This window comes from Pleurodeles waltl, chromosome 7, assembly GCF_031143425.1.
Source record: "Pleurodeles waltl isolate 20211129_DDA chromosome 7, aPleWal1.hap1.20221129, whole genome shotgun sequence".
Lineage (NCBI taxonomy): Eukaryota > Metazoa > Chordata > Amphibia > Caudata > Salamandridae > Pleurodeles > Pleurodeles waltl.
The window spans coordinates 1,512,630,059-1,512,656,960 of record NC_090446.1 but is presented as its reverse complement, the minus strand read 5'-3'; the positions used below and the strand labels follow the sequence as shown (position 1 = coordinate 1,512,656,960).

The window sequence follows — 26,902 nt, the reverse complement described above, 5'->3', positions numbered from 1 at the left end:
GGGTTTGAGTTGTAGGGGGAGCCCATTCCATAATAGTCTGGATCTTCCCCTGCAGTGGTGCAATCTGTTCCCCACCTATAAGGGGGCCCAGATAAACCACTTTCCCCTGCACTATCTGGCACTTTGAAGCCTTGATAGTGAGGCCTGCCTTTTGCAGGGCCTCCAAAACTTTCCACAGGTGGACCAGGTGCTCATCCCAGGTGGAGCTAAAGCCAGCTATATAATCTAGATATGCTGCACTAAAAGCTTCCAACCCTTTCAGGACTGTGTTTACTAACCTTTGAAAAGTGGCAGGTGCATTTTTCAAACCAAAGGGCATCACAGTGAATTGATAGTTCCCTCCAATGGTTGAAAATGCAGTTTTGGGTTTAGCATCTTCTGATAATTTAATCTGCCAATACCCTGCAGTTAAATCAAAAGTGCTTAGATACGTGGCAGAATCCAATGTATCTATCAGCTCATCCGCCCTGGGTATAGGGTGAGCATCTGTCTTGGTTACTTGATTGAGACCTCTGTAGTCAACACAAAACCTAATTTCTCATTTACCATCCTTACTGTGAGGTTTTGGGACAAGCACCACTGGGCTAGCCCATGGGCTTTCTGAAGGCACAATAACTCTTAAGTCCAGCATAGTCTGTACCTCTTGTTTTATTCAATCTCTAGCATGGTCAGGCTGCCTATAAATCTTACTTTTGACAGGTAAACTGTCTCCAGCATTGATTGTGTGCTCACACCAGGTAGTTGTACCTGGTATCAGTGAGAAGAGGTCAGAAAATTGTCCTAGGAGATTAATGAAGTTGTCCTTCTGCTCAGCAGTAAGGAAATCTGCAAGCACCACTCCCTCCACTAAGCCATCAGCTTCAGTGGCGGAGAAGAGATCAGGGAGAGTTTCACTCTCTTCTTCCTGTCCCTCATCAGTTGCCACGAGCAGTGTCAAATCAGCCCTGTCATAGTAGGGTTTCCGGATGGTTGACATGGAGCACCCTAATTTGACTCCTGGCAGTGCCCAGGCCTACCAAGAAGGTAACCTCACCCTTTTTCTCAACAATGACATGGGGTCCACTCCATTTGTCCTGGAGTGCTCTTGGGGCCACAGGCTCCAATACCCACACCTTCTGTCCTGGGTGGTACTGGGTCAGGACAGCCTTCTGGTCATGCCATTGCTTTTGGAGCTCTTGGCTGGCCTGAAGGTTTTTATTGGCCTTTTTCATGTACTCAGCCATTCTTGATCTTAGGCCAAGTACATAGTCCACAATGTCCTCATTAGGAGCTTTTAAAGGTTGTTCCTAACCCTCCTTCACAAGTGCAAGGGGACCTCTCACAGGGTGCCCGAAGAGGAGTTCAAGGGGGCTAAAGCGCACTCCTTTTTGGGGTACCTCCCTGTAAGCAAAAAGGATGCAAGGTAACAGGTCATCCCATCTCCTTCTGAGTTTTTCAGGGAGTCCCATTATCATACCTTTGAGAGTTTTATTAAACCTCTCAACCAGACCATTTATTTGTGGATGATAAGGAGTAGTGAACTTGTATGTTACACCGCACTCCTTCTACATAGCTTTGAGGTATGCAGACATGAAGTTACTAGATTCCCAGGAGGGCCTTTGCCACTGCAGGATCTGTAGTGGTCCTTAAGGGAATTGCTTCAGGATACCTAGTGGCATGGTCCACTTCCACAAGTATAAACCTATTGCCTGAAGCTTTTCGAGGGTTAAGGGGGCCAACTATGTCAAACCCTACCCTTTCAAAGGGCACCCCAACCACAGGAAGTGGAGTTAAGGGGGCCTTTGGTGTGCCACCAGTCTTGCCAGTCGCTTGGCAAGTCACACAAGCACGACACCATTATTTGGTGTCCTCTGACATATGAGGCCAGTGAAACAATGGTACATGTCTGGCCCACGTTTTACTCTGGCCCAAATGCCCAGCCAAAGGAATGTCATGTGCCAAGGTTAGAAGAAACTCCATAAGCTGCAAAGGGATGACCAATCTCCTGGCAGCTCCAAGTTTAGGGTCCCTTGACTCATTATTCAGGAGGTTGTCTTTCCAGTACACCTTATGGCTATGACCAACATCCCCATTCTTCTGTTTGACAGCTTGCTGTCTCAAACCCTCTAGTGTGGGACAGGACTGCTGTGCCACACTCAGCTCTTCCCTAGCAGGCCCCCCTGCACCCAAAAGCTCAGCAGTGTCTGCTGCCAGCTCATCTGGTGTAGGTTCTGCACAGGGAGAGGATTCCTCTTCCTCAAAAGGGTAATCTTCTAGAGAGGGAGGGATAGTGGGCAAGGATTTACCCTTACTACCCCTAGCTTTTGGGAGCACTTGGTCCATTGTTCCAGAATCCAAGTTTCCCTGTCCTTTTTGCTTTTTGGCCTGAGCCCTTGTCAAAGCATAAAATATGCCCAGGAATGCCCAGCATTGCTGCATGAGCTTCCAACTCCACTTCAGCCCAAGCTGATGTCTCCAAATCATTGCCTAGTAAGCAATCTACAGGTAATTCAGTGGCTACCACAACTTTCTTTGGACCAGTACGCCCCCCCCCCCAGTTATGATTCACAACAGCCATGGGGTGGCTAAGTGTGATATTGTGAGCATCAGTCACTTCGGACTGCTGACCAAGTAGGTTTTGATCAGGGTGAACCAGTTTCTCTATCACCATAGTTACACTGGCTCCTGTGTCCCTGTAGGCCTCAACCTCAACACCATTTATTATGGGAAGTTGCTTGTACTTACCCATATTAAGGGGACAAACAACCAAGGTAGCAAATTCAATACCACCATCAGAGACTAACACAGCCTCTGTGGTCTCCCTAACAAGGCCAACCCCAACTACACTACCAATGGTGAGCCCAGCTACACCCTTAGATTGGTTATTTGTAGTAGACTTCCCACCACCACTGCTATTACTAGGGGCACTAGAGGTTGCAGTTGGGGTTGTGGTAGTGGGAGCCTTGGTGTTTTTCTTTGGACAAGTGGAATCACTTGCCCAATGGCCTTTTACTTTACATAAATAACACCATGGCTTCTTTTGATTGTGGGAAGAGGATTTGGACCCACCACCGCCAGAGGATTTTTGTGGGCCTGATAAAGAATGTTTTTTTATCTTTGTCCCCACCCTTGTCAGAAGACTTACCATCCTTCTTCTTGCCATCCTTGTCACCCCCTGTATGAACTTTTCTGTTCACTCTTGATCTGACCCATTTGTCTGGCTTCTTTCTTAATTCTTGGGGAGAGGTCAGGTCTGAGTCTACCAAGTACTGGTGCAACCAATCAGACACACAATTGTTCAAAATATGCTCTCTCAGGATTAGATTATACAGGCTTTCATAGTCAGTCACCTTACTGCCATGTAACCAACCCTCCAAGGCCTTCACTGAACAGTCTACAAAGTCTGTCCAGTCTTGAGAGGACCCTTTTCTGGTGTCTCTGAACTTAATCCTGTATTGTTCAGTGGTTAAGCCAAATCCATCCAAGAGTGCATCTTTCAAAACTTAGTAATTATTAGCATCACTTTCTCTGACAGTAAGGAGCCTATCCCTACCCTTACCAGTGAAAGATAGCCACAAGATAGCAGCCCACTGCCTTTGAGGGACCAACTGCACCGTGCAGGCCCTCTCAAGAGCAGCAAACCACTTGTTAATGTAATCCCCCTCCTTGTAAGGGGGGACTATCTTATGCATGTTTCTGGAATCTTGTTCTCTCACAGGATTGCTATCAAAAACACTGCTGCTGCCACCATGGAGAACTAACCTCAACCTCTGCCTTTCCCTCACTACAGCCAGAGATTCCCTGTATAAGACCAGCTGCTACTATTTTAGCTTCAGCCTGGCCTCTTCCAACCTCAGCTTTCTGAGTTTCCTTTCCATAATGTAATCATCAGGGTGGGAGGCTTGGGAATTCTGAGACACAGGAGAAATGTGGGAATTGGCAGAGTGAGAACTGTCCCTAACTGGCTGGACTCTAGTAACCTGGCCTTTAGGAGTGAAAGGTGCCCTACTAGTGTGTGACCCCCTCCCACTACCAGTGTCACTGGATGGCCTGTTAGCTGGCAGGTCTTTGGAAGAACAGTCCCCAGCATCCTCAGGGGACTCCTCTGAGTCTTGCTGGGTACCCCCCTCCTCTACCTCCTGATCCTGGGATGGGTGAGACTGGTTCTGGTCACTTTCTAGGAGAAGGCTAAGGGGAAGATCTTTGGTAGGATTCTTACCAGTGCTTAAACATCTTTCAGTGCAGAGACTCCTCAAACTCTTATAGATCAAATCTGTTTATTAAGTTTTCAATTTTAGAACATCGCACGTGTATATGTACTACATCACTATATTGCGAACAGGCACAACGTTAGCTTATTCCATGCGAAACAATGAAAAAAAATAATTATACAGTTAACACAACTATGTTTCCCCACTGCTAGTTGGATATACATTAATCAAACGATCTCAGGCTCTAAACCATGTGGTGCTAGTCCAGAATTAACCTCTCTTTGAAGATGACCTCCCAGGCAATCAATACAAATTCAGAACCCTCAGATAGGTTGGGCATGTCAGCTCTGAAAACTCCCCAGATAAAATACGTAGAAACGGTTGCCAGAGTTCCCTAAAGTCCCCGCCCGCAGCTGTGAAGCCAGGGATAGCTTTTCCATGGCAAGGATAAACCATAGCTTGTGCAGCCAAGAGACTGTTGACGGGATCTGCTCTGTCCCCAACACTGATATCAGAAGTTGTACGGCAGCATTCAAGGCCAGGGCCATCTGCCAACCCTTCAAAGATCTTAGGGGAAAAGTGAGCGGATTGGGGAGACCAAGCAAATTATACGCAGGGAATGTAGGGATCTGGGTATCAAAAGCCCTGTCTACGGTGTCTATTATGTCCTTCCAATACCTGTGCAACTTGGGGCAATGCCATAGTAGGTGTACAAGCGTGCCCCCCCCACACCCCCTCCAACAGCTACTAGATTTGTCATGATTCCAAGCATGGATCCTGTTAGGGGTGTAATACCTGGAGGAGGCTACTTTTTAAGCTGTCTCTGTACCTTCTGTGTTATAAGCTGTGTGGTGCACCCTATAAAAAACACTCTCCCACTCATCCTCAGATAGTTCCCTCTCAAGCTCCTTCTCCCATCTCAATAGACCCCTAGTCTTGATTGGACGGGTCTCTCCCCGCAGGAGGGCATAGAGTTCTGAAACCACGCGCTTATCGTCCTTTTTCATTAGAATACATTTTTCAAATGGGGTTAACGGCCTGTCGAATAATATTCTATTGGCCGGAAGCAGTGCCCAGTGTCTTAATTGGTAGTAAATCATCCTATCGGCCTCAGTCAGGCCATATTGCTCCCTCAATTGGTCAAAGGGGATAACCCCATGCTCATCGAATAAATATCCTACCCTTTTGCATCCACCCTCATACCCCGACACAACGCCTCAGGCTGTAAGCCCGGGCAAAAATCAGGGTTCGCGCCCATTGGAGTAATTGGGGACGGGAACGTCGTCAAACCCGCCCTGCCGGCCACCCAATCCCACACTCTCATCGTAACCTCCGCAATCGGTGATATATACAACCCCTGCGCCCTGTGACGGCGCCTAAGCCAGGGTTCCTTCCATATGTGAGAGCCCGCCACTGCTTGGTCCATGAAGCACCAATGCTTCTCCGAAGCTGGCCGGCTCCATTCCAGAAGGAAGCGCAGCTGTGCTGCCTGAAAGTATCGAAGGAGGCAGGGGACCGCCAGCCCCCCCTCCCTCTTAGGACGGTACAGAACCCGCTGTGATATCCGCGCCGCCTTCCCTTCCCAAATAAATCTTAAGACCACTGTTTGGAGGGACGCTATCGTTCCCGGGGGAGGTTCCAGTGGGAGCACCTGGAACAGATAAAGTATACGCGGTAGGATGGTCATCTTCACCGCCGGAACCCTGCCCAGCCAGGAAAGTTTAAGCCTCCCATGACTCCAAGTCGCGCTGCACCTCCCACGTTAGTTTAGAATAATTCAACTTTACTGTACTGGCAACCGTAGTGCCCAGCTCAATCCTCAGATATGGGAGCCCCGAAGAGGTCCATGTAAAATGGAAACGGGCCTTCAGGTCCCTTTCGTGCTCCGCAGGGATAAACCTGTCCAGGGCCTGTGATTTAAGCATGTTCATTCGGAACCCCGAAACCTGCCCAAATTCCTCAATAACACCCATTAGTGCCGGCAGTGAGTTCATGGGCTCCGCCAAAGTAAAAATGACGTCGTCCGCATACAGCGAAATGAGGTGTTCATCCCCCCCCAACCTCATGCCCGTGATCTGAGGGTTGTCCCGGAGCCTCTGCGCCAGTGGCTCCATGTAAAGCGCAAACAGGAGGGGCGAAAGAGGACACCCCTGCCTGGTGCCTCTTTGGACGACGAATGGTAAAGAAAGAGTCCCATTAACCCGGACCGCTGCCCGAGGCTCTTGATAAATGCATCGATCCATGTTATAAAACCTGAACCCAGTCCATAGCGTTCGAGCACCCTGAACAGGTATGGCCAGTGAACCCTAACAAAGGCTTTCTCAGCGTCAACAGACAGGAAGAGCGCCGCCCTACGGGAACGTTCAGTTTTATCCAAGAGATGGAGCAATCGCTTGGTATTATCGCTGCACTATTTATGAAGTATAAATCCCGACTGGTCGGGGGTCCACAAGCCCCGGCATATAATAGTTGAGACGGCGTGCCAAAATGCCAGTAAACAGTTTGGCATCGATATTCAGGAGGGAGATCGGCCTATACGAGGCGCATTCCTACGGATCCTTCCCCGGTTTCGGGATAACAACGATGGTAGCGTCTAACATACTAGGCGGAAGCACACCCGTTTGCAGAAAAGAGTTAAAAAGTCGCACAAGAACGGGAACAAGTTCTGCACATAAGGATTTATAGAAAAGCGCAGAGAAACCGTTGGGGCCAGGCAACTTCCTGATCTGCAAGCGAACAATCGCAGATATAACCTCCTCTGCCCTTATAGGATGATCTAACGAGGCAGAGTCCGTCGCCGACATAGGTGTAATTGCTATGTCCTCTAAGAAGGATTCTGGGGCTACGTCACGGGCTTCTCAGCCATACACAGACTTCGATAGAATTCCGCAAAAGCCTGCGCTATTTGGTAGCTCGTACGTGCCTCCGCCCCAGAAGGGAATCGTACCATTTTTATCAGTGACGCTGCGCGCTGTGCTCTCAACCTATGCGCCAGTAGCTTGCCGGCCTTATTGCTTCCTACATAATACTTTTGTTTGAGTCAGACTACTGCATATTCTGCCCTGTCCCAGTCCAACCTCCTCAGTTGTTTCCGGACCTTCTCGAGCTCTCGCCATATTCTAGGAGCACCGGTGCGTTCATGTGAGCAAACGCTCACCCTCACCCGCTGCTCCAAGCCCCACCGGAGTTGAATCCTCGCCTTGTTATCCCTAGAAGAAAGCAACATCACCTCACCCCTCAGGACAGTGTTCAGTGCCTCCCACAGTGTTGCAATGCTTGTTGTCCCGTTGTCATTAAAGCTAAGGTAATCTATTATTGCCCTTCGAATCGCCTCAACCATTTCGCTATTCTGAAGCATGGAGTCTCTAAATCGCCATCCTGATGGACTAACCCTCTCCATGTCCGTGTGAATCTCAACTGTTACCGGAGCATCCGACAAGGCCCGCGGCTCGATCGCCAGGTCTCTAACTCTGGGGAGAAGCTCCTGGGATGCCAGAAAAAGGTCTAATCTAGCATATGTTTTGGTTGCCAGTGAGTAGAAGGAATAGTCCCTCAACGTAGGGTGCGCGCTCCTCCACACATCCACCAGCTCACACTCCTTAAGCCACTGCCGCCCAGAATCCGACAAAGACCCAGTCTGACTATACCGTTGACCTGAGCGATCCAGGTCCCCATCCATCACCAAATTAAAATCACCTCCCAGCAATACAGCACCATCCGGGGACTGCAGAATCGGAGTCAGAGACTTTCTCAAGAAGGCCTCCTGAATATCACCTCGGAGCGACTCAAACAGGGAGGTCAGAAAGCCCTTCGTCACAGAAGAACTCTCCTCTGGCTCCGTCTCAACTCGACTTTCCAACGCCCTCGTCTCAGGTAAGTCCTCCATCATAGGCCCCGGCGTAGAGCGCGCCCTTGTCAACATGTCCCTCACTGAGCGCTTATGTTTGGACTTCGATGTCGCCATGACGTGCCGGCCTGATCTCACCTCACCAGCTCAGCTCCGTGGGTCCACCAAGACCGGTCGGCGTGCACCGCTCTCTCCGAACCACGCCAGGGTACAGCTCCCAGCTGCCACCAGGTACTATGGTCCGCTCCTTTCGCCCACACACAGGACTGCAGGCCAGACTAAGCAACGTTTCAGGTGCTGGGGTGTGCAACCCGGAGGTCAGGGAACCGGATCCCTGCCATCCACCAGGGCCCTGCTCCTCACCAACCTTGCTCCAAGGCGCCCGATAGGAGAAGCTCTGCCAGTCACCACCGGATCAGCAGGGCTCCAGAAGCACCGCTCACTCCTCAGGTGCCACAACCACCTGGTGCCGTGCCCCACGGCTCACTCCGGTTATCAGGGGGCCCCAGGAAGGATCCTCGGCCCTCAAACCCCGGCGCCCTGGCTCCAAGGGGCACCAAGGGAAAGGCCCGTCACGCGGCCCAGGCTGCGCCTCACGCGTGCCGCGGCCGCGCCCTGACTGCCTGGCCGAGCCTCGCTCCTCCCGCTGACGCGGTGCAACCCGGCTCCAACCAGCACCGCCGCGTCCGAACACCCGGGGGGAGCCGCACAAAACAGGGAAAGCCTCCAGGCCTCCCCCAGGCTGGACACAGGTCGCTTTTCCAGGCCGAGGCGGCGGAGCGCAAAAAGGAACGTCCTAGCGCTCCGCCATCGTGACCACTCCCCCCCTCCAACTTTTAAAGTTTAAACTACCATATGTTGCCTGGACAACTGTGGGAGTAAGTTCTACTGCATACATGATTGTTAGAAAGGGTTTAAGACAGAGAGAAAAAAGGTTAGAAACTTTTAGTGAAAAGAGAAGAACTTTTTTTAAACTTTTGAAAACTTTTGAAAACGTTTCTGAAACTTTTTAGAAAGTGTAAAGAAAGAAAGTTAAACTGTTTAGTTTAACTGTGTATATTCTGAAGTATTTGGTATATGTTTTTCTTGTGAAAAGCACCAATGACAAACTGGTAAAGCAATTACAAGTACTTATCCCACCGCTGCACCACCAATGTAGGAGGCTGGCCTGGCTTATAGTGGGTACCTGATGGTACTTACACCTTGTGCCAGGTCCAGTTATCCCTTATTAGTAGATTAGTAGTGTTCTGGAAGTTTAGGCTGATAGAGGTAGCTATAGCAGAACAGCTTAGGCTGAACTAGGAGACATACAAAGCTCCTACTAAACCACTTACATAGTATAGCACTATATCACAAGAAACACAATACTCAGAGTTACTAAAAATAAAGGTACTTTATTTTAGTGACAATGTGCCAAAAATATCTCAGAGGATGTACTCACTCAGGAGGTAAGTAAAATACACAAAATATACACACAAACCAAAATCAGGTAAGTAAAAAGTTAGAAAAGTAGTGCAAACACTGTAGAATACAATAGGATGCAATAGGCCTAGGGGCAACACAAACCATATACTCCAAAAGTGGAATGCGAACCACAAATGGACCCCAGGCTTAGTGTAGTGTGAAGAGGGTCACTGGGAGTGTAAGAAAACACTAAGGGTGTCCAAGATACCCTAGCCCAAGACCCTGGAAAGTAGGAGTAAATGTATCCTACTACCCCAGAAACACACTAAAGTTGTGATGGGGATTCTGCAAACGCAACAACTGATTGCAAAGCACTGAAGACGGATTCCTGGACCTGAGGACCTGTAAAGGAAGGGGACCAAGTCCAAGAGTCACGCAAGTGTCCGGGGGGGCAGGAGCCCACTAAACCCCAGATGAAGGTGTAAAAGGGCTGCCTCCGGGTGGAAGAAGCTGAAGAGTCCGCAACAACGGAAGATGCCAGGAACTTTTCCTTTACAAAGAAGATGTCTCACGGCGTGGTGGAGGATGCAGAGTTGTTTCCACGCAGAAATACAGCAAACAAGCCTTGCTAGCTGCAAGGGTTGCGGTTGAAGAAAATGGGTGCTGCCCGGGCCCAGGAAGGACAAGGAAGTCACACCTTGGAAGAGTAGACAGAGGGGGCGCTCAGCAGCACAGAGAGCCCACGCAGAAGGAGGCAGCATCCACAGAAGCACTAGAACAGGCATTCAAGAAATCTGAGCACGGCGGTTGTCTCAACACTACAAAGGAGGGTCCTATGAAGTCGTGGTCAACTCAGCGAGTTGAGCAATGCAAGACAGAGTGCTGGGGATCTGGGCTATGCTGTGCACAAAGTATTCCTTGCAAAAGTGCACAGAAGCCCTAGGAGCTGCAGTTCACGCAGTACACAGGATTACTGTCTGGCGTGGGGAGGCAAGGACTTACCTCCACCAAATTTGGACAGAAGGACCTCTGGACTGTTGCAGTCACTTGGATCTCCTGTGTTCCAGGGACCACGCTCGTTAAGATGAGAGGGGACCCAGAGGACGGGTGATGCAGATGTTTGGTGCCTGCGTTTGCAGGGGGAAGATTCTGTCGACCCACAGGAGATTTCTTCTTGGCTTCCAGTGCAGGGTGAAGGTAGACAGCCCTCAGAGCATGCACCACCAGGAAACAGTCAAGAAAGCCAGCAGTATTAGGCGCTACAATGTTGCTGGTAGTCTTCTTGCTACTTTGTTGCGGTTTTGCAGGCGTCGTGGAGCAGTCAGCGGTCGATCCTTGGCAGACGTTGAAGAGAGAAGTGCAGAAGAACTCTGGTGAGCTCTTGCATTCTTTATCTGAAGAGAAACCCACAGGAGAGACCCTAAATAGCCCTCAGAGGAGGATTGTCTACCTAACCAGTTAAGAGCCTATCAGGAGGGGTCTCTGATGTCAACTGCTGGCACTGGCCACTCAGAGGTCTCCATTGTGCCCTCACACCTCTGCATTCAAGATGGCAGAGGTCTGGGACACACTGGAGGAGCTCTGGGCACCACCCCTGGGTGGCGATGGACAGGGGAGTGGTTACTCCCCTTTCCTTTGTCTAGTTTCACGACAGAGCAGGGGCTGGGGGATCCCTGAACCGGTGTAGACTGGTTTATGCAAGGAGGGCACCATCTGTGCCCTTCAACGCATTTCCAGAGGCCATGAGAGGATACTCCTCTCAGGCCCTTAACACCTATTTCCAAAGGGAGAGGGTGTAACACCCTCTCTCAGAGGAAATCCTTTGTTCTGCCTTCCTGGGACAGGGATGCCTAGGCCCTACAGGGACAGAAACCTGTCTGAGGGTTGGCAGCAGAGGTAGCTACAGAGAAAACCCCAGAGAGCTAGTTTAGCAGTTCCCAGGGTCCATGCTGGAGCCCCTGGGATGCATGGGATTGGCACCTCAATACCAGATTTAGCTTGGGGGGGCAATTCAATGATCTTAGACATGCTACATGGCCATGTTCGGAGTTACCATTGTGAAGCTACACATAGGTATTGACCTATATGTAGTTCACACATGTAATGGTGTCCCCGCACTCACAAAGTCCGGGGAAATTGCCCTGAACGATGTGGGGGCACCTTGGCTAGTGCCAGGGTGCCCTCACACTCAGTAACTTTGCACCTAACCTTCACTAAGTGAGGGTTAGACATATAGTTGACTTATAAGTCACTTAAGTGCAGTGTAAGATGGCTGTGAAATAACATGGACATTATTTCACTCAGGCTGCAGTGGCAATCCTGTGTAAGGATTGTCTGAGCTCCCTATGGGTGGCAAAAGAAATGCTGCAGCACATAGGGATCTCCTGGAACCCCAATACCCTGGGTACCTAGGTACCATATACTAGGGGATTATAAGGGTGTTCCAGTGTGCCAATTAAAATTGGTAAAATTAGTCACTAGCCTGCAGTGACAACTTTAAAAGCAGAGAGAGCATAAACACTGATGTTTTGGTTAGCAGAGCCTCAGTGATTGAGTTAGGCACCACACAGGGAACACATACACAGCACAACTTATGAGCACTGGGGTCCTGGCTAGCAGGATCCCATTGACACAGGCAAAAACAAACATACATACAAGTAAAAATGGGGGTAACATGCCAGGCAAGATGGTACTTTCCTACACAGTGTGCCAATCAGAATTGGTGAAAATGGCCACTAGCCTGCATTAACAATTTTAAAAGCAGAGAGACCAAAACACTGAGGTTCTGGTTAGCAGAGCCTCAGTGACACATTTAGGCACCACACAGGGAACACATATAGGCCACAAACTATGAGCACTGGGATCCTGGCTAGCAGGATCCCAGTGACACAGGCAAAAACAAACTGACACACAAGTAAAAATAGGGATAACATGCCAGGCAAGATAGTATTTTCCGACAACAAGCAACTCTAGTAATGCATTGGAAGAGGTAACTCTAGTAATGAATTCTGAAGTCTTCCATCAACTCTCTGATTACATAATTTCTAACAGTTCTTATCAAATCATCATGTTTATTCATATATTGTCTACTAGCCATGCCCTACTAATAGTCAGTCTTCATTCATTGACCATTTGTATTCACCGATGTGACCCATCGGCTTCAGTTTTCAGCCACTGACCACTTTTTTACCCAGTGATCCATTTGTCTTCATCCATGAACATCTAATTTTCATTATATTTGTGCAGATCTGCCATTGTGTCTTCTGACCATTAGTTTTCACCAATGACCAGTGGTCTTCATCAGTGAACCACTAATCTTCACCCATTGCCCTTTAGCAACAATATTCAACCGTTGGTCATTCGTCTTCAGCTATGGATCACTAGTATTCACTACTCTTCACCCAAAGAGCATCGGTCTTCAACCTTGAACTAGTAATCACAAATTGGAATAGTTCTTTTAGACATACCTGCCATGGAAGGAGTTGTTCCAATGGTAATCATTCAACAACTTTCCATACGTGGTTGGGGTTAACACATTCAAAACCTGCTATGACAACATATTCAATGCTATTCAAGAATTCTCCAATTTAATGGATATTGCCTAACTGCCTAGATCAGATGATAATTCAAATATGTGGAATGGTGCGTCCATAATGTATGGAAGGTTTTTGAATGATTACGATTGGAACAGTGTTCTAGATTTGGCCTTTATTCTGCTCGCCCTACTGGAACACAACTCCAGCCTTTCTTTCTGATGGTAGGAGTTGTGACAGTGACTCTTTATAATTTTTTCATACACTGTTCTTTGTATTTTGTGTATTATGTTTCAGAGGGTCAACAACCAATTCACATGGTGTTCAAGGGTTGTGTAAAAGGGCCATTTGTAGACCTTTACTACACTGAGACCGTCAAAGGATTAACGGACCGGTCAAAGACTGTATACTGCAAAGAAAATAACTGCAACAGTGGAGTCATGACATGTGAGCCACTCCCATTAATTTATTTTCTTTTTTTGTTTTCCAGTTCTCTTTTACTCCATCAACGGCCCTCTTCCTTTTTTCCCCTTTCTACAACATCCTCCTTTCATCTCCCACCTGTCTTCATTATCTTTCAAATGCCTTTAGTTTATTTGTTCATAATTCCACCACCCAGCCAGTGACACACAAGTCTACGTGAAAGACTCCTGATATGCAACTCAACCTGAAACTCATGAAGACATACATGTACACTAACTACCTGCAGCTCAAACCCACCAATAGGAGGTTCTTGTTTTTCTGCAAAGAGCAACAAGCAACATGGTGTCCTAAACTAGTTCCACAAAATTAAATAAAACGGATATAAACCCCAATTTTCATTCAATGGCAAGTCATTTAACTTCACTCTAGATACCAACCTCACCTCAAAGCAACACTCTGTGAATAAAAGCAGGACAACTTAGGGCCTGATTTGATCTTGGTGGTACTGTCCCACTGTCTTCAGCCTTGGTGGTCCGCCCACATGATTTAGATGTTGATGGGATGTGGTTCTAAAAATTCTGGACCCATGTAATCTGCTTTGCCACAGCAGTACGATTTTAGTATCAAAAGACTGATAATGACTAGTACACTAAGCATGAGCATTTTCGCTCAATTCCAGCAGCGTTTTCACCTCGAAATCGCCATTTTCGTCCTGCACTCGTGGCTCCCATTTTATACACGACAGCCATTTTAAAAGTTGCCCTCACATAGGCTTATAATACAGTCGGATTTGATTCCAAGGACACGTACACCTTGATTGACTTTTCTCTGACCTGGGCAAGCTGGAACCATTGCCTCAGGCCAAACCTGTTTGGTCAGTCTCTCTCCCAGTGGCCGAATCAGATAGCATCAAGGCACACCATGCCATAAAACCCTTATTATCGCTCACACACCCTGCCTAATCTTGCTCACACCTGCACCTGCTCTTTTCTTCTTCTTACTTTACGAGGGGGAGGTGCCCGTTTTTATTGGGGGTCCACACTTATCTGATGTGAAATTCTAGGCCTTGCCGGGTAATTTATTATGGGTTGGATGACATGAAATATGAGGTTTCATCATGACACTGTTTTTTCCTTTGTAGTGAAAACATGTGAATGACCAACCAAAATGTCAAGAATGTTTGCCTGAAGCTTAAAAAACTGTATATAAGGAAACCTGATTTTGCATTGACACACAGTCTCCTGAGAACATACAAGTCGTGCTGTTTTACTTTTAGGACGCCTGTCAATTGGTTGCAGCCAATAAATTCGATCTTTGACTTCACCTAGAAGACTCTGAGTTTCTGTAGTCTGAATCAGGAAAGTACCCGAGGTCTTTGGGTGTACCCTGTCACCGCTGGGTTACCGGATCAGTACCGGTTCTGAAAAACCCAGTACCTCAGTTGGCGCCCAACGTGGGGCGATACCAGCGGTACCGGTCCAAGCCTGAGGTCCGTAGGGAGCTTCGAGTGAAAATTCTGGAGGAAGGCCGCCACTTCATCGACCCCTGCATGTCGACGTGGTCCGAAAGTCTTTGCTGCGAGGTTCCCCGCTTCCAGGCGGCTACGAAGGACTGCTGCCCTGGCTATCGCCCTGATTTGGACCCTTGATGTTTGGTAGAGCGAAACGATAAGACGAGTCTTCTGGTGACGTCATTGATATTTTCAGTTAAGTATAAGTGGAGCGTCTCCCAGTCCTTAGTTGGACAGGTTTGGTCCTTAGTTGGGCACTTGGTTTGGTCCTTAGTTGGACACTTGGTTTGGTCCTTAAGTTGGACATTTGGTTTGGTATCCCTTCGGGATCACTTTGATTTGGAACTTGCAAGTACCAAAGCCGAAGGACTCGTGTATTCACGAGACTATCGTAAACGATAATCCTTTGAAGTTTGAAGCTAGACTAGTGAGCGAAGATGCCTGGTCTTAGCAGACTTGGAAATTTGTTTTGTCTTGGTTGTAAAAGGGACTCCCGGTTGGAGGACTCATGTCCGGTTCCTCCGATTGGAACTCCAACTTATGAACTATATGTGAAGCACGGAGTAGGCCCCATCACATATAATGAAGTATGGATCCGTTACACCAGAAAAGATGGTGTTTTAAAATGGCCCCAAAATGGTAGCTTTGACACAGAAATCTTAGATAACCTCGAAGTTAGACTTTTTAAGAAGAAAGCCCGGCCGGCAATGTGTGATTCTTTCCGCTTATGGCGTAAAGAAGCCAAGCAAAAGGAAATTAAATTAGCTAAGAAAAATAAGAGAGAAAAAGGTATTTCGATTATGCAAGCTGCTATACAGTTTAAAGATAACGAAGCAGAACAGTTGAATGAGCAGTTGCATAGGCGACATAAAATGACAGTAGATAAATGCTATCCAGTTTTGTCGCCTCTTCAGCAAGATGCAGCAAAAGACTCTGAAAAAGATCCCCTAATGTCGCATTTGCTAAGTTCGCCACCACCCTATGCGCAGAATGCAACAGCACCTCCGCAACCTCTAGTTGCACAACCAGGGGTTGCATTGCCTCCTGCTCCTCCCCAGCACCCACCAGCTATTCTTCAGTTGGTTCCTATTCCTCCGGTGCAGCCTTCTCAAGGGCCACCGGCTTTGACATCTGCTCTGCCTTTACTTCCTACAACTTTGACTACTATAGCGACTACCACTCCTGGTATTGTTTCTGACACTGCTTCTGTCTCTGCCTTGTCTCATTCTGTTTTTCCTCCTGTACATTTGTCAACCTCTCCCTCTATCCGTCAGAGAATGACAAACACTGTGACTAGTCTTTTATCCCCTCTCTTTGGGTCATTAGCTACGACCCCAGTTACAGAGCGTAAGCAATTGCGTAGCCAATTGCCTGATGGTATGGAGAAAGAGACACTGAATTATTTGGCGCATAAATGGGTTACTGAACCAGCGAGATATGAACTAGAGTCTGTTATGGATGTCTTCCATCAGTGGGAAGAACCGAAACAGAGATACGTTTTTGAGAAAATGTGTACTTTTCTTTCTGAGGATTTAGAGGAAAATGGTTTGGAGCCCAATCCGCCTAAGTTGTGTCGTGTACGGTTTGATTTTTCGACAAGTTTGATTGTGGGTTCAGATGTCGAGAAAGCAGTTGCGACGTTATTGTCGTTTAGGACTGAAGGTGTTTCCAGGTTATTGTTTGAATATGATTCTTCTGCTAAAAAGAAAGGGAAACAGTACCCCATGAGAGAAGTTCCCCCACAGTGGAGGGAAGGGGACCCAAATGCTAATCCACCTGTCCTGCCTCACTTCCAGCGTGTATGGGTACACGTTCCATGGAAGCGAGCTGAAGTTTTAGCCCTTAAGCAGACATTGCCTGATCCCCGTAAGAATCCTACAGGGTATTACAAGGAATTATCACAGACTGCGGGGTCTTGCATTTTGAATTTAGCGGACATAGACATGTTGTTTGGGAATGTTGTTCCACAGCCTTTATGGGGAAAGATTCGCCATGCAGACCATGCTCAAGAATTAGGTGACACATGGGCTAATATTGCTGCTGCAGATGCCCGACAAATTGGTGGTGCTAAACCTGAGCCTTTAGTGACAGAACTTCCTGGTAGAATTATTGATTACATGAAAACTATAATGCCTGCAATGCGTGTAAACTGGGATAAATTGTCTGCATGTAAGCAAAAGAAAGAAGAAACGGTATCAGATTTCTTCACCAGGTTTGAAGAAACGTTTGTGGACCACAGTGGTCAAGATATGAGCACGGAAGGTGGTCAACGTTTGTTCGTCGATAAATTTGTGCATAATCTGCTTCCTGAGTTGTGTAAAAAGTTAAAAGACTCAGAAAGTTCTTGGGCAGTTTCCTCTTCGGCACAGATATTGGCTACTGCACAGTACTACGAAAATAGAGATAAAGATGAGAGAGATAGAGTAGAGAAGAAAACAAAAGATTTGAAAACGAAGGTTCTGTTACAACAAGCGTACCCGCTACGTGGTGGTCAGAATAGTGGTGCACAGAACAACTATCAGAATAACTATCAGCCCCAACCGTTTCAGAGAAACTCGCAAAGAGCTGAGTATGCTCAACCACGTATCCCAGTAGGTCCCAATCAGTGTTCATATTGCAAGGAAGAGGGTCATTTCAAGTATAGTTGCCCTGCTTTGCTACAGCGCGCAAATGGTACTTCTGGTTTAAGAGGTCGAGGTGTTCCACAAGCACCTAGAGGAAGAGGACGTGGATATGTTCCCCAGAGCGCGCGCCCATTCCTCCCTCAAAACTCAATGAACAGATTTGATCAACAGGTTAATGCATCTGATAGGACTGCTCAGTACTATACTGATGATTACTATACAGAGGGTGAGCATTTGGACAGTAATGATTGCTAGGACAGCCATAGACAAAGAGAGGGAGTTGTTTCAGTTCCAGTAGATCAGAGTGGGCCTTATGTTAAGGTGATTGCATCAGGTGTGTCAGAACCTTTTCTGTTGGATACTGGTGCTACCAAGAGAACTATTATGCACTCAAAACTCCCTGGCGCACCTTTGTCTGGCGAAACAAATGTATCAGTAGGTTTTTCCGGCGCCCCAGTTAGAAATCCGATTTCTAACCCTATATCTCTTTCTGTTGGACCTTGTTCATTTGAAACACCCCTTATTTTGACGACAGGTTGTGGCGAGAACTTGTTAGGATTAGATTTGTTAAAAAGATTGTATGCGACATTGTATTGCTCTCCTTCTGGAGTGCAACTCACATTGGGTAAGAAAGTGGTTTCACCAATGTATTTGTCAAAGGACAGATTTCCACCAGAATTTTCGTCTCTTCCTAATACTCTTTGGGCTACTGGACCTAATGATGTAGGTCTTTTGGAAATTCAGCCATATGTGATAACATTAAAAGCCAATGTTAAAATGCCACGTATTCCCCAATACAAGATCTCTAGTGAGGGGGAAAAAGCGTTGATGGAAATTATTCGTGATCTGATTGAGAAGGATGTAATTGAAGAGACAAGAGGCAACGTTTGCAATAGTCCTGTTTTGCCTGTCTTGAAGCATACTGACCCTACTCAGCCACCTGTTTATAGGTTTATAATTGATCTTAGACAGGTGAACAAAATAGTTGTGCCACAGTTTCCAGTCGTCCCCGATATCACTGCATTGTTGACAATGATTCCGGCTTCAGCCACTTGGTTCTCAGTAATAGACCTAAAGAATGCTTTCTTCAGCATCCCTATTGCAGAAGAGAGCAGGGACATTTTTGGCTTCAATTTGGGAGGACGAAGCTTCAGATTTAAGAGAGCTCCTCAAGGCTATTGTGAAAGTCCATCTATCTATAGTCAGGCTTTGAAAGCACAACTTGACACTCTTATGTTACCTGATGGCGCCACTCTCATTCAATATGTCGATGATTTGCTAGTTGCCGCAGATACTAAGGAGATCTGCAAAGAAGCAACATTGTCATTATTGCGTCATTTGTCTGACTTACACCACAAAGTGTCCCTTTCAAAATTACAGTATTGTCAAAAAGAAGTGACCTATTTAGGTCATCTCTTTTCGAAGGAGGGAAGGCAACTGACCCCGGAGAGAATCAGGGCTGTTGCAGCAATGAGTGTTCCAAGAACACAAAGAGAAGTGCGTGCTTTCTTGGGTATTACATCATATTGCAGACAATGGATACCTAATTTTTCGTTAATAGCCAAACCCTTGGTGGCCTTAACTTGTAAAGATATACCAAATCCCGTCCCATGGTCTGAAGATTGTCAGAAAAGTTTTGTCGAATTACGTGATGCATTATGTTCAGCTCCTGTGTTGGGTACCCCCAACTACAGCAAGCCTTTTACATTGTATGTCCATGAGAAAGAAGGTTGTGCGTTAGCAGTTTTGACACAACAGTTTGGAGACAGGGAGCGTCCATGCGCCTATTTCTCTTCAACCTTAGACCCAGTAGCTAAGGCACTACCGAGCTGCTTAAGAGCGGCAGCGGCAGCTGCTGTTTCTATCCGACAGTCTGCTGGTTTAGTGATGAATAACACATTAGTCGTAATGGTTCCACATGCAGTGGACACGTTGTTAAACAGAACCAAGACACAGCATTTAACTAGTGCTCGATTGTCAGGTTACGAGTTGACATTGTTAGCAAGCCATGTACATATAAAAAGATGCACTACACTTAACCCAGCTACGTTATTGCCAATTGTGACGGAGTTAGATACTTCTGAACAACATGATTGTCTCCGTAGAACAGAAGAGGAAACGAAAGGGAGAATAGACCTTCTGGACACTCCCATTGCAAAGAGTGATGGTACTTTGTGGGTGGATAGTTCATGCTTTAAGCTCCCGAATGGTGACACGACTGCGGCGTATGCTGTGACAACTTTGTGTACGATTGTTGAAGCTGCACGTATCCCACATAATTCAGCCCAAGCAGCTGAGTTAATAGCCCTAACAAGAGCATGTACAGTATCAAAAGGAATGAAAGTGACTATCTATACCGATAGCCAATATGCGTTTGGTGTGGCCCATAGTTTTGGGCGTTTGTGGAAGGAACGTGGGTTCCTGACCTCGCATGGAACTAAAATACAGCATGGTCAGTTGGTAAATGAGCTCCTTGATTCACTTACTTTACCGTTGCAAGTTGCGATTGTGAAGTGTAGAGCACATAAAAAGGTGACTGATGATGTTGGTCGTGGGAATGCATTTGCTGACGAGGTCGCAAAAGAAACGGCAAGGAATGTGATGAGCCGAATGTATGTTGCGAGCCCTGCAAGATGGATTGGTGATGTTGGAATGTGTGAAGACACGATAGAAAGCGTGAAATTGATTCAAGCTGAAGCCACAGAGAGAGAATTGAGTGTGTGGAGAGAAAGTACGGGTAAATTGGATGCGAATGGTTGTTGGGTCGAGTTGTCAGAACATCAGAGATGGTTGCTACCCGATTCGTATGTGCTTGCAGTAGTTACAATGGCTCATGGAATGGCTCACATCAGTGTGAAAGGAATTTGTAAGTTGTTGGCCCCAGTATGGCAAAATGCAGGAATTCCCAAGTGCGCAGAAAATTTAGTTAAAAATTGCATGGTATGCCTGAAACACAACCCTGGTAGAGGAACCCCAACTCCAGCTGGTCATTTTGCACCTCCTACGTATCCGTTTGAGGTTTTGCAGCTAGATTTCATCCACATGGAGAGGTGCAACAACTTAAAATATGTACTCGTTGTTGTTTGTGCCTTTTCAAGATGGGTGGAAGCCTATCCCCTAAAAGACAATACTGCGCTATCCACAGCCAAAGCCCTTGTGAAAGAGTTCTTCCCTAGGTTCGGAATGCCGAGAATGATCTGGAGTGACAATGGAAGTGAATTTGTGGGTCAAGTGATGAAGAAAGTATGCGAAGGGCTAGGCATCAACCAAAAGTTTCACGCTGCAAATCACCCCCAATCAGCTGGATTAGTGGAGTGCTATAACGGCACTCTAAAGCTAAAATTGGCCAAGATACAAGCGAGCTCTGGTCTCAAATGGCCTGACGTTCTACCCTTAGCACTCCTATCAACCAGAATGACTGTGCATTCACGAGTGAAACTTAGTCCTTACGAAATAGTCTTTGGCCGCCCGGCCAATATATGGGGAGTGCCTAGGCCCAAGAAGTTCAGCGAGATAGAGCATCCTGTCTTGCTTGACTATCTGTATGAATTGACGGCTAAATTGCGTGTCTTACATCAACAGGTCCACGACACCTTGCCTCCGGTCTCTGAATCTCCAGGTCATCCCATTGAGCCTGGATCCTGGGTTTTAATAAAGAACTTTCAGCGAACCAAAAACTAGCAGCCCAGGTGGACCGGACCGCACCTCGTTCTTCTCTCCACAAGATCAGCTGTTCGAGTAGAAGGGAAGAAACACTGGATCCATGGGACCCATTGCAAAAGGGTACCCCTACCTCTGACATGTGACCGGTGGGTCCAGGAAGGTGTCGCCGACTCAGAGACTGAAATCGTGCCACGTTTTTTGCCTTTCAGCGATGCACGAATAAAAGGAACACTCACTGAGAAAGAAAGTGATTACATTTTACAATCAGCAGTATCACCGTCAGTCCGATTGGACACTACAGAACCTGAACTCCTTTTTCAGGACCACACGATACCTGGGACTAACCGTTATAATCTACGACCAAGAATAAAGGACAAATAAAACAGTTTACTTTTCTTCTCTTTAGCAAAGTTCTCCAATATGGAAAATTATTTTTGAATGACTTTTTGCTTTTTGTATTTTTTGAACCTCCATCCGGGTTCAGCTGTAGGATCGTGGCTGAAAAGACTTAGGGGGGTAGCCTGTGGACACAAGGTCTACAGGTCTGGTTTGTTCTAGGGCGGCCTGGAACATTCAGAACACTCCTAAGTGAAGTAAACCAACCGCCACGAGCGGCAACGGTTAGAGGATGGAATCTTTCCAAAATGGAGAACATGTTGAAAGACTGAGTTTCAAGAAGAGAATATGTGAAACGATAACCAGGAAACGGTTTTTGCTGCTGTGCATTTTTATGTTATTTAGTATACTTATGTTTTTTATAGGATATATTTTATTCTGTTTTAATGTGATATTGGCACCCACTACCTCGTCTGCACCTCCTCCTTCCACTGTTTCCCCACATTCTTTTCAACTCCTCCCTAAACATGAATCTGCTAGGAGACTAGAGTTCATTAATAACTCCTTCATCCAGCTTTTGCACCAACACCAACTAGTGATAAATACAACTAACTGTTGGGTGTGTGGCCTTATGCCTCACACAGCAGATAAAGGTATCCCTTATCTGATCCTGCCTTTTAGCCACAATGGTTCCGTGTGGGCATTCAGAACGATATTCATCTATGCACACTACCCCCTACGTTTTGCGGAAGACAACCCTAAGAAAAATGCTTTGGTTAAAGGAATCATAGACATGATGAAGGACAATATCTCCTACGAGACTATCCCCAGAGATGAGACAATGGCATATATAGGATGGAACATGACCGGATATGAAGCCACAATGAATGAGAAACAGCAAGCTAAGATATCTTCCCTGATTTGGGTTGTACCCCATCAGGGTCACCTGTGTCTGCAGGGTACTGGCAAGAATCCCAGAGCTCAGCTAGGGGAAAGCGTCTGCACTGAGACATATGTCTTCGCATCTCAGACCTCCACTCCGCTTTTGGCAGCTAAGGGTACCTATTTCATCTGCCATGATAGAGCCTTTACATGGTTGCCCCCTGACTTTTCGGGCACATGCTTCGTTTCGTTCCTGTTGCCCCCTACCTACACAGCAGCGGCAGATTACCACAAGACAAGGATAGTTAGAGGCGTCTTCAGTGAAGAAGACACTGCAGGACAAGAATTTGGGGACTTCGTAAAGGGTTTTCTGCCGTTCTGGGGACAAATAAGTAACAGCAGGAGTATAAGGCAATTGATAAGAGTGGTTGAATCCACCGTGGCTGAAACCGCTGGTGCCCTTGGTAACTTGACTGCTGAGCTCCAGTCGGATCGTCTTATGACCCTTCAGAACAGGGTCGCATTAGATGTCATCCTTGCAGACCGGGGTGGAGTATGTACATTGATCCAGTCGAGTTGCTGTGTTTTTGTCCCAGATAACGCTCCAACAGTATACCAGGCCATCTCCAAACTGCATAGAATTTCCGAATCTATTCATTTAAATAAAGGAGATTGGTCATTAATGGGATGGCTCTGGGAACTGATATCAGCATGGGGATGGAAGATTCTGATGGTCATTGGGATGATCTTGGCCATTCTTTTCCTGTTCTGTCTATGCGTGCAGTGTGCCCCTGCGATATGTGGCCTCTGTGTTACATCATGCATAAGGAAACCTGCACCAAGAGACGAGCTAAATACTAGGATGATGTTACAGCAACATCTCAACGACTTTAGAAACATAGACCTGGACTCAGATTAGCATGAGAATAGGTTTATTGCCTATGTAAGGGCAAAAGGAGGGTTTGTGGTTCTAAAAATTCTGGACCCATGTAATCTGCTTTGCCACAGCAGTACGATTTTAGTATCAAAAGACCGATAATGACTAGTACACTAAGCATGAGCATTTTCGCTCAATTCCAGCAGCGTTTTCACCTCGAAATCGCCATTTTCGTCCTGCACTCGTGGCTCCCATTTTATACACGACAGCCATTTTAAAAGTTGCCCTCACATAGGCTTATAATACAGTCGGATTTGATTCCAAGGACACGTACACCTTGATTGACTTTTCTCTGACCTGGGCAAGCTGGAACCATTGCCTCAGGCCAAACCTGTTTGGTCAGTCTCTCTCCCAGTGGCCGAATAAGATAGCATCAAGGCACACCATGCCATAAAACCCTTATTATCGCTCACACACCCTGCCTAATCTTGCTCACACCTGCACCTGCTCTTTTCTTCTTCTTACTTTACGAGGGGGAGGTGCCCGTTTTTATTGGGGGTCCACACTTATCTGATGTGAAATTCTAGGCCTTGCCGGGTAATTTATTATGGGTTGGATGACATGAAATATGAGGTTTCATCATGACACTGTTTTTTCCTTTGTAGTGAAAACATGTGAATGACCAACCAAAATGTCAAGAATGTTTGCCTGAAGCTTAAAAAACTGTATATAAGGAAACCTGATTTTGCATTGACACACAGTCTCCTGAGAACATACAAGTCGTGCTGTTGTACTTCTAGGACGCCTGTCAATTGGTTGCAGCCAATAAATTCGATCTTTGACTTCACCTAGAAGACTCTGAGTTTCTGTAGTCAGAATCAGGAAAGTACCCGAGGTCTTTGGGTGTACCCTGGCACCGCTGGGTTACCGGATCAGTACCGGTTCTGAAAAACCCAGTACCTCAGGGACCATTTGCAAAAGACTGCCCGAGTCCTGCTGACTATACCAGGAATCTCCACCCACTTTGACAGCACCATTGAAAATAGTGACTGGTAGAGAGACATTCTTCCCACTGATCAGATTACGATGTGCCAAGCTTACTGTCCCACTGTTACCTCAACACCTGAGTTGGTGGATTGGAAGGGAAATGAGTTAAAACCCTACCTTTTTCCTGTTTCCACTTTTGTTTTTGCCCCCTACACTACTGAACAAGACCTGCCGACACTGCTGTCACAGAGGACCTCCATCACCAGACTTGAATGTAGGGATTCCGCATTACCTGTGTAGATTGTGTGGTTGCTGCACATGAGCTTGGGACCACTGCAGTCATATACATGTCACAATAATGTTTTTAATACCTGTGACATGCCAATGTTGGAAAAACATTTGTATCAGAGATCGATGGTGTCATACTGGTAAAAGACACATATCGATCACATACACAATTGTTATTTTGATGTTGGTATTCATTGCCAAATAGCACCACAATAACAATGACATCACACTTGTCAACCATGTCCATGTGTGCACATTGCAAGGGAACCTGTACTGGTAATGTTGTGCTTCCATTAGTGTATTTGAGTCAGTACATGTATGTGTGTGTGAGATTGGCTTGGCTGAGTGAGATGGAGGGAGTTGGAGTGGGTGATGTGGCTGTCTCAGTGTGTATGTCACTTGCATAAGGATCTAATGTTGATGTGTATGTTTGGTTGTGTTATTATTTTGATGTTGTATTTGTTGTGATGTGTGTAGTCATGCTTTTGGTTGATTGTGTTTGTGTAGATGAGTGTGTAGTTGGGTTGATTGTTGTGGTTGTGTTTTGTGTGGATGTAGTGTCCATAATGTGTGTATGTTGTGTCATGGATGTATGGCAATGTGTGTTTGTGTAGAGTATGTTGCAGCCCCTGACAGGCTCCCTCTGTCAGCAATCCACCACCATTAGACCTCCTGCAGAAATGTAACATCTAGATATAGTCAGCAGGAACCCGCCAGAAGAGCACTCGGTAGTGGCGGTAGGTGGCTCAGCTGCAATACATCTAAATACGCAGTCGGGACACCGTCGATTTGACATATTACTTGGGCATGCCGCCACGGCAGATCGGAGGTAATACCGCCAAGATATGAATCAGGTCCTTAGTATTACTTTTTGACTAAAAGAAGTGATACTGCTCCTGCAAGAATGCAACTTCAGAATTGTGGATCAAGCTGACAAAGTAACCTGTTCTATGGGCAATTAGAGTCCCATCTGGCTTCCCTTTAGGCCATTTTATCCACTGCAGTACATCTCTTCTATGGCATGGAAACTATGAAAACATCTCTCCCACTCTCACAGAAATGACTGACTTCCCTTGCCAGCCAACACCATCTCCAAAACCAGCTTAATCACCTACAAAGCTATCAAGACCAGTACATCCATATATCTGGCTGACAAGGCAACCATCTCTGCTGGATCTTGCTCCACCCACAGGAAGCACATCATCAGAATAGACATAAAGATGTGCAAAAAAAAAAAAAAAATCAACAAACCTTTATATCTTTGCACCCATAATCTTGATTGCCATTCCCTTATCCATCAAGAGTGCCCCAACCTTGCTCCATTTCGGAAAAGAGACTTCCCTCTTCAAAGAACACTATATTCATGGTGCAGGAAGGGACCGTTTCTGTTGTCAGAACCCGGCTACCCCTTCAGTCATTCCTTGACTTTATCTTTGCCTTTGAGCCTTTACCGTGCTCTGCTTTCTTTTGCCCAGGTTTGCGCTATATAAATACCACATACAGATTTTTTCCTCATCACAATCTCTTCTCTTTTCTTGCTCCCTTATCCTCTTTTCACTGTATCTTGAGCCTCCCTCTCTCCCTTTTTTCTTCCTTTCATTCCTCCTCACATCTATTCATGTTACACATTGCACATGCCCATTTATTCACATGCTATCATCACTACTCGTTCCCTTTGTATCCATGTTTCATCATTGCCTCTTTATCCTCCTCTCTTCAATATTCACCTTCATGCTCTACCTAATTTTTAAACTCCTTTATACATTCTTCCGGATATTATGTTTTTGCTCTCTTCACACTTTTCCTCTATCTCTTTCCCTCTCCTTCTCCTCCTCTGTACACTTCCCTTACCCTTCCACTCTTAATCATTTGTAACCTCTTCTCCATACATGCTTGCATTCTCTTCCTAGCAGCCTTCACTATCTCTACTTCTCCTTCTGATCTTAATCTTCTCCTTGTCCTTTGCTTATTACCCTCTATTTTCCCCCTTCCTTCTTTCATCTGCCTAACTTCTACAACATTTAACATTTCTCTTTGTCTCCTCCTTCATAATCTGCTGTTCACACTTCTTTTTCCTTTATCCTATACCTCTTGGATATAGATTCATGAATGTGTGATAAGCATAATTACAGATACCCAAACCTAGCTACAAAGCAAATAAGCATTGATCACCAGGAGGATTCTACAGTAGTACATTCTGGGTACTGAAGTAGATGGGGGTGAAGAGAGGGTGTATTGGTATGCTTTACAATAGCAGGAAGTGCTCCTGCAGGTTCTTTACGGCTCCCATAGTTGCTGTACTCGGGGAATTGTGATGATCCTTGTATTCTTGAGGTGA

At 46.4% G+C, this 26,902-nt stretch overlaps 1 protein-coding gene across 2 annotated transcripts in view; it reads left to right on the top strand.

Moving 5' to 3' along the window:
- LOC138246608 (phospholipase A2 inhibitor NAI-like) overlaps window positions 1-26,902 on the top strand; it is a 97,967-nt gene that overhangs the window by 43,710 nt on the left and 27,355 nt on the right. The window contains exons 3-4 of one of the 2 annotated variants that reach the window (XM_069201307.1): window positions 13,272-13,421; window positions 14,539-17,803. In XM_069201307.1, coding sequence (XP_069057408.1) covers window positions 15,345-17,786 — 2,442 coding nt within the window. In that variant the 5' untranslated portion in view covers window positions 13,272-13,421; window positions 14,539-15,344 and the 3' untranslated portion in view covers window positions 17,787-17,803. Of the gene's footprint in view, window positions 1-13,271; window positions 13,422-14,538; window positions 17,804-26,902 lie in introns of those variants that run through there. The other variant, XM_069201308.1, reaches the window with a different exon arrangement.